We start from the raw sequence: 8,398 nt of genomic DNA on the forward strand, positions 1-8,398 counted from the left end.
AAAAAAAAAAAAAAAAAAAGAAATGTTCTAGGGCCAGGCATGATGGCTCAAACCTATAATCCCAGCACTTTGTGAGGTCGAGGCAGGGGGATCGCTTGGGTCTGGAATTCAAGATTAGCCGGGGCAATGTAGCAAGACCCTGTATCTAGGGAAAAAAAATTTTTTGTTTGACTAGCTGAGCATAGTGGCACATGCCTGTGGTCCTAGCTCCTTGGGAGGCCAGGGTGGGAGAATGGCTTAAGCACAGGAGGTTGAGGCTGCAGTAAACTGTGATCGCACCACTGCACTCCAGCATGGGCAACAGAGCAAGACCCTGTCTCAGACACACATATGTGTGTGTGTATATAGACGTATATATATATTCAATTCAGGGAACAAGTATTCTGACTTCTTCAAGTGCTATGGTGCTTCATACCGTTTGTGGCATAAAATTTTGTGATGCTTTATGTTCTTTATGTTTCAGGGCTGCTGAAAAAGGGAATTTCGAAGCTGCTGTGAAGCTGGGCATAGCCTACCTCTACAATGAAGGCCGTAAGTCCTCACCCCTCCTGCGTGTTGTCGCTTTAGATAGGCGTGAGCCTTTGGCCCTATGAAGAGGTGGTCCCTGTGTTAGCAGTTCAGTCACTGTCCTTGCTCTGTGCAGTGGCCTGCCTTCCCATTCCCTCTCAGGAGCTTGTGCCCAGATGTACCCTGCTGAAGAACCTGCTAATGATACTCTGACTTTGTAGGTTATGAGAGAGTCACCTCTTGTTTTAGCAAACCCTTTAATTTCAGTTGGCAAAGAGTGACTGAGCCAGAGTCTCAGCACGGGGGCTGTTCGGGCTCCCCGCCCTCTGTGCCATGAGCACGCAGACCCGCGTGTGGATGCTGGCACTCTCCTTGGCCATCCTCTTAGAATTCTTTAGACAGAGGTCAGCATGCCCTGTAACACAGAGCCAAGCTTCTAAACGGGAAGCAGGTATGGGCAGGTTAAAGCTGGCCTGGTTCCTGGATCCCTTCATCCCCAGAGGCCAGGTGCTCCTTGAAAGAAACTTGCACAGCCTTTTCTTCTACCAGTTCCCGCTTATCTGGCCAGCACTCCAAGGAACGAGCCCACAGTCTGTCCCAGCTCTCAAAACAAGGACTGGGGTGTAGCCTCCCACATTCCCACTTCTAAACGATCTGGTGTCTTGCTGGGAGAGAGTCCCTACCCCTGGCTGGCTGGCAGGATTGTGGTGACTGACAGGGACCATGAGCAACACCCTCCTCCAGAATCGGGGAGCCAAGGTCCTACCCCTACCCTCCCATCAGAGAGCAGTTCCCAGACATGAAATTCGCATACCAGACAGTTCACCCATCTAAAGCCTGCAGTTCTGTGGATTTTAGTATATTCACAGGGTTGTGCAGTCATTGCCACTGTCTAATTTTAGAATATTCTCCTTGTCCCAAAAAGAACCCCCACCCCTGCCATGGACCCATTACCAGGGGGTCAGGCGGTGGTTCCCAGCTGGAGGGAGGTTGGGACATGAAGCGTCGCAGGGTCTCCTTCCCCTGACCTTCAGAATCCAGGCTTCCGGGAGGACTGCAGCAGGGGCATTGATCACAATGACCCACCTGTTCTAGACATTAACGAAGTAGGGGGAGAAAAGACAGGTGCCCCATCCTGGAGGGCTCTTCCCTCCTTAAACACCAGCTGCTTTGCACTATCGTGGACTTCAGGCATTACACTTTCCACCAAGACCATGGAGAACTTCCCACATTCCATCCCTAAGAGACATCCCTGGGCTCTGTCCTATCTGTCCCCACAGTGTCTGTGTCTGATGAGGCCCGCGCAGAAGTGAATGGCCTGAAGGCCTCTCGCTTCTTTAGTCTCGCTGAGCGGCTGAACGTGGGTGCCGCGCCTTTCATCTGGCTCTTCATCCGCCCTCCATGGTCGGTGAGCGGAAGCTGCTGCAAAGCCGTGGTTCATGAAAGCCTCAGGGCAGAGTGCCAGCTGCAGAGGGTGAGTCTGGGCGAGGGGCAGCACCTGCGAGGCCACCTGCAGGGTCCCACGGCACAGGAAGACCCCGAAGGTAGACACTGGACCCTGGAAAGTCAGGAGCCTAAGGGAAGTGAAGATGCAGAAAACAGAGTGCAGATGTGGGGAACGCATCTCAAAATTACCTGGCACAGAGGAGGAAGCCTGAGAGCCAGGGTGGGCTGCAGAGTTCTGAGCACACGTGCTGATGGCTGGAAACTCAGGGCTGAGGCTGCATGGGGCAGTTGGAGCTCAAGACCCAAATCCGGCCGGGTGAGGTGGCTCACGCCTATCATCCTAACACTTTGGGAGGCCGAGGCTGGAGAATCGTTTGTGGCCAGAAGTTCAAGACCAGTCTGGGCAACATGATGAAACCTCATCTACAAAGAATACAAAAAAGCCAGGGGTGGTGGTCCCAGCTACTCGGGAGGCTGAGGTGGGAGGATCGCTTGAGCCTGGGAGGTTGAGGTTGCAATGAGCTGTGACTACGCCACCGCACTCCAGCCTGGCTGACAGAGCGAGACCCTGTTTCCATTAAAAAAAAGAAAAAGAAAAAAAAAGACCGAAATCTGAGAGTGACCCTCTGCAGGGGAGGGAGGGCCAGACAGCAGGGCCATGGGCATGGGACCCAGAGACACAAACAAGGGAGGGGGGCCCCCAAGCAGTTCTCTCTGCTGGAAATCACACTTCTTTCTCCTTTTTTTAAAGACTCACAAAGCATCCATATTGCACTGCTTGGGCAGAGTGCTGAGTCTGTTCGAGGTGAGTCAAATTGTTCTCTGCACTTGGACTTTGTGTTTGATACATCCCTAGCCAAGATCCTGGAAGTGAAAAGCAGCAGAAGGGGGAATCCAAGGCCCAAAACAAAAGGCAAGCCTTGCCCAGAAAGGCCCAGCTGAAGAAGCCAGGGAGTACATATGCGCCAGGCCGTGGGCTCCGATCCTGGCTCCATGACCCACCTGGTGGGGGCGTAGGGGGAGGTGAGAACTGCAGAGCAGATAGCAAGGAGGCATTGAACCTCGATGCTCGCTCGTCTGCTGGCCCTGCTTCTGGTGGGCTTCGCCTGCCCATGTGGACCTCTCTGCTCTTGATGTCCTAATGGACTTTGTGATCCGTAAACCCCCTTGGCAGCAAATTGAGGGAATGTGGTGGCTTCTAGTGACAGGCTTGGCAAACGCATCAGAGAGGGACACTGAGGAGAAGCCCTGAGAGCCACCACTGAGGGCCATCAGCACTATCCTGGCAGTTGAGGGCAGGCCTTTGATGGTGCAGAGCTGAACCAGGGATCGTGCAGGCCCAGCCCAAACATAAACCCTTCCAGGAAGACAGCAGGGCTTTTGTGGCCGGAGTTCTTGAGTTCACACTCCTCACTGGCTTTGGAGTGGTGCCTATGTAGAAAAGTCACTTCTGCTCTGATTTAGATAACTCATTTTATTAAAGCTCAGAGCAATGTGTGTTACCACTTTGTATAGGGGCCGGGTATGGTGCCTCATGCCTGTAATCCCAGCACTTTAGGAGGCCAAGGTGAGTGGATCACCTGAGGTCAGGCGTTCAAGACGAGCCTGGCCAAAATGGTGAAACCAGGTCTCTACTAAAAAACACAAAAATTAGCTGGGCTTAGTGGCGGGTGCCTATAATTCTAGCTACTCAGGAGGCTGAGGCAGGGAGAATTGCCTGAACCTCGGAGGTGGAGGTTGCAGTGAGCCGAGATTGCACCACTGCACTCCAGCCTGGCAACAGAGCGAGACTCAGTCTCAGACAAAAAAAAAAGAGAGTATGGAAAGGGAGGAGGATGGTGAGTAGAGTGACTTAACATCAAGTAAAGAATAAGGGCCAGTCATGGTGGCTCATGCATGTAATCCTAGCACCTTGGAAGGCCAAGGCGAGTGGATCACCTGAGGTCAGGAGTTTGAGACCAACCTGGCCAATGTGTTGAAACCACATCTTTACTAAAAAACACAAAAATTAGTCAGGCGTGGTGGTGGGCACCTGTAATCCCAGCTACTCAGGAGGCTGACGCATGAGAGTTGCTTGAACCTGGAAAGCCGAGGTTTTAGTTAGCCGAGATCACACCACTACACTTTGGCCTGGGTGACAGAGGGAAACAACAACAACAACAAAAACAGCCAGGCACAGTGGCTCACGCTTGTAATCCCAGCACTCTGGGAGACCAAGGTGGGTGAATCACCTGAGGCCAGGATTTCAAGACCAGCCTGGCCAACATGGTGAAACCCCGTCTCTACTAAAAATACAAAAATTAGCCAGGCATGATGGTGGGCACCTGTAATCCCAGCTACTCAGGAGGCTGAGGCAGGAGAATTGGTTGAACCCAGGAGACAGAGGTTGCAGTGAGCTGAGATGGCGCCATTGTACTCCAACCTGGGTGACAAGCAAAACTGTCTCAAAAAATAAAAATGAAAAAGAGAATAAGGGCAGAATGAACTCTGCTGGGATTTATTCTAGGATGAAGAGAAGCAGCAGCAGGCCCGTGACCTGTTTGAGGAGGCTGCTCATCAGGGATGTCTAACCAGTTCCTACCTCCTCTGGGAAAGCGACAGGAGGACAGATGTGAGTGGAGCCTGCTCTGGGTTAGGGGGAGGTTCGCTGGACAAAGGCATAGTTGACACTTGGTCCTTGGATGTGGTTCTGTCCGCAAAAGGGTGGTGGCTCTTGCTGCTCCCAGCCTGTCAGCCTCCAGGAGCTGTTGGCTGTTCTTGGCACCTCCAAAAATGACTCCCACCATTTGAGAGAGAAGAGGTGGGAAGTTAGCGTAGTGTCGGCCCTTCTGAGTCTTGGTTGTGAGTTCCTCCCAAGACACAGTTGTATAAAGGCTCTGTGATCTTCTCCCATTGACAGGTGTCAGATCCTGGGCGATGCCTCCACAGCTTCCGAAAAGTCAGGGACTACGCTGCCAAAGGCTGCTGGGAAGCGCAGGTGAGGTGCGGGGCTGGGATGATGTGGGGAGCTGGCCTTTCTCCCCCTAACCTTGGGGCAGGACTATCTGGGCTCCCACAGGGAGGCCAGGATTGAGGGATACTGTAAGATCGGTTCAGCACTGGAACTGAGTCTTAAAGGACAGGTACACAGTGAGAAGAGCTGGGAAATATGTTATTCATCCATGCCCATCCACCCTTGCCTCTCAGCCAGCCAACCTCTTAATTTTCAAATGCTTGTGACCTACAGCTGCTGTCAAAATTTGTGCCATTCTTGAAATTTGTCCCATAGGTAGAACTGATCTTAACAACAAAACTTGAGGCTGCTTGAGAGCAGAGGGGCGTGTAGAGTCCCTTCTTGCTTCCTCTTCCTGTTGGGGCCTTGCTCGTCATGTCACCTGGTCACCAAGTCATCCAGGGCTACAGGCAGGAAATCAAGCACTGGTAGACTCTCCCCTCACAGCTGTAAAGAATTTGTCAGAGCCAGGCGCGGTAGCTCACGCCTGAAATCCCAGCACTCTGGGAGGCCAAGGCAGGTGGATGACCTGAGGTCAGGAGTTCGAGACCAGCCCGGCCAACATGGTGTAACCGTCTCTACTAAAAATACAAAAATTAGTCGGGCATGGTGGCAAGCGCCTGATACTCAGGAGGTTGAGGCAGGAGAATCGCTTGAACCCGGGAGGCAGAGGTTGCAGTACCACTACACTCCAGCCTGGGCGACAGAGCAAGACTCTGTCTGAAGAAAGAAAAAAGTTGTCAGGACAAATCAAAGAAAGCTCCTATTTGCCAAATGGATAGAAGCTTATTCTTGTCACCCCACCAAGTGGGTGGCAGAGTGATCTGTGCTCAAATGCTAGGGACAAAATTACAAATTGATAATGGCCCAGCCCGAGGTGTCATAGTACATTGTGGTGTTCACATCCAAAAAGCCAGTCAGCAGATTTACAAGAAGGCCAGCTGTGGTGGCTCACGCCTGTAATCCTAGCACTTTAGGAGGTTGAGTTGGGAGGATCGCTTGAGCCCAGGAGTTCAAGACCAGCCCTGGCAACATAGTAAGACCCCATCTCAACAAAAAATTTAAAAATTAGCTGGATGGGTTGGGCGCAGTGGCTCATGCCTGTAATCCCAGCACTTTGGGAGGCTGAGGCGGGCAGATCACAAGGTCAAGAGATGGAGGCCACCCTGGCCAACATGGTGAAACCCTGTCTTTACTAAAAATACAAAAAAAAAAATTAGCTGGGCGTGGTGGCGCGTGCCTATAATCCCAGCTACTCGGGAGGCTGAGGCAGGAGAATTGCTTGAACCCAGGAGGAAGAAGTTGCAGTGAGCCGAGATCATGCCACTGCACTCCAGCCTGGCAACAGAGCGAGACTCCATCTCAAAAAAAAAGAAAAAGAAAAAAAAAATTAGCTGGATGTGGTGGCATGTGCCTTGTAGTCCAGCTACTCAGGAGGCTGAGGCAGGATGATCACTTGAGCCTGGGAGGTCAAAGCTGCAGAGAGCCATGATCGCAACACTGTACTTCAGCCTGGGCTACAGAGGGAGACCTTATCTCAACAAAAAAATTGTTTACGAGAAATGCAGCAACGTAGTTCTGTTGGAAACTCAGGGTAATCAATAAGAATAGGAAGACTCTGATAGAAGTTCAGGGGAGCCTCAGTTGATTCTCAAAAAAGAGGAAGTAGGGCTGGGCGCAGTGGCTTACATTTATAATCCCAACACTTTGGGAGGCTGAGGCGGGAGGATCACTTGAAGCCAGGAGTTCTCTCTCTGTTGCCCAGGCTACAGCACAATGGTGTGATCTCAGCTCACTGTGACCTCTGATGCCTGGGCTCAAGCCTTCTGAGTAGCTGGGACTATAGGCGGCCGCCACCATGCCCAGCTAATTTTTGTATTTTTAGTAGAGACGGGGTTTCACCATGTTGGCCAGGCTGATCTGAAACTCTTGACCTCAAGTAACCTGCCCGCCTCTGCCTCCCAAAGTGTTGGGATTACAGGAGTGAGCCACCGCACTTGACCAAAAAAAAATTAATAATAAATAAATAAAAAGAGAAAATAAACTCAAGTGGTTAGAAATTGGAATGTTCAACCTTATTACTAGTCGTAAGAGTGCACTTTTAAATGAGATATTTTGGACTCATCGTATTAGCAAATTATATATATATATATATGTATGTATGTATGTATGTGTGTGTGTGTATATGTATATTTCTCTGTGTTTGAGTGACTGGTAATTTCTGAAAATAGCTGTTTTTTTGTTTTTTGTTTTTTGTTTTTTGTTTTTTTTGAGGCGGAGTCTCACTCTGTTACCCAGGCTGGAGTGCAGCAGCGCGATCTCGGCTCACTGCAAGCTCCGCCTCCTGGGTTCATGCCATTCTCCTGCCTCAGCCTCCCGAGTAGCTGGGACTACAGGTGCCCACCACCATGCTCAGCTAATTTTTTTGTTTGTATTTTTAGTAGAGACAGGGTTTCACCATGTTAGTGAGGATGGTCTCGATCTCCTGACCTCGTGATCCACCCGCTTCGGCCTCCCAAAGTGCTGGGATTACAGGCATGAGCCACCGCGCCTGACCTGAAAATAGCTGTTTTTAATAATCACAGTGTTTGCTGGTATGAAGCTGTGATGAAGCAGGTACTCCTATTCCTGGGTGTAAACATTGGCAGAAGCCTTTTGGAGAGCACTGGGGTGTGTGACCAGAGACTTAACACAGCTGCCCTAGGCATTAGCCATGTAAGAAACTGAGACCTGAGCCACGGTGGAAAGGCCATTGACATTTCATTATATATCTTTTCTCATGTCATCTATGACTTTCAAAAAAGAAGAATAATTAAAACCTGAGCTATCCTCGTTCCCGAAGCTTGTGAAGGTTTAAGTTAAGTGGGGCAGTGCGTCCATATGCATTTGCTGCCTGAATGGCCCTTTGCTTCAGAAATGGAAAACCACAACACAGCTGCTACCTCACACTCATGTTTGTCTTTTCTTCCTTAGCTGTCTTTAGCCAAAGCCTGTGCAAATGGAAACCAGCTTGGACTAGAGGTGAGAGCTTCCAATGAGATCGTCTGCCAGCTATTTCAGGCTTCCCAGGCTGTCAGTAAGCAGCAAGTCTTCTCCGTGCAGAAGGGACTCAATGACACAATGAGGTGAGGCATTCAGGCTGGGGCTTCTAATCAGAGCGGCGCGACAGCCTCCAGGGGAAGGGAGCCCTGTCACAGGGCGGCATAGAGTTCCCTATCACTCTTTTTTTTTTGAGACGAAGTCTCGCTCTGTCGCCCAGTCTGGAGTGTAGTGGCGCGATCTTAGCTCACTGCAAGCTCTGCCTCTTGGGTTCAAGCAATTCTCCTGCCTCAGCCTCCTGAGTAGCTGGGACTATAGGCGCCCACCACCTCTTGTGATCCGCCCGTCTAGGCCTCCCAAAGTGCTGGGATTGCAGACTTGAGCCACCGCGCCTGGCCTTTTTTTTTTTTTTTT

General features: G+C 50.8%; 1 protein-coding gene across 1 annotated transcript in view; it reads left to right on the top strand.

Annotated features, from left to right (window-relative positions):
* CCNF (cyclin F) overlaps positions 1 to 8,398 on the top strand; it is a 31,338-nt gene that overhangs the window by 6,116 nt on the left and 16,824 nt on the right. Inside the window, exons 4-9 of the mRNA XM_011967000.1 lie at positions 464 to 531; positions 1,788 to 1,981; positions 2,705 to 2,758; positions 4,460 to 4,564; positions 4,853 to 4,930; positions 7,919 to 8,070. Coding sequence (XP_011822390.1) covers positions 464 to 531; positions 1,788 to 1,981; positions 2,705 to 2,758; positions 4,460 to 4,564; positions 4,853 to 4,930; positions 7,919 to 8,070 — 651 coding nt within the window. The remainder of the gene's footprint in view (positions 1 to 463; positions 532 to 1,787; positions 1,982 to 2,704; positions 2,759 to 4,459; positions 4,565 to 4,852; positions 4,931 to 7,918; positions 8,071 to 8,398) is intronic.

Source organism: Mandrillus leucophaeus, unplaced genomic scaffold (assembly GCF_000951045.1).
Source record: "Mandrillus leucophaeus isolate KB7577 unplaced genomic scaffold, Mleu.le_1.0 Scaffold78, whole genome shotgun sequence".
NCBI classification, from domain to species: domain Eukaryota; kingdom Metazoa; phylum Chordata; class Mammalia; order Primates; family Cercopithecidae; genus Mandrillus; species Mandrillus leucophaeus.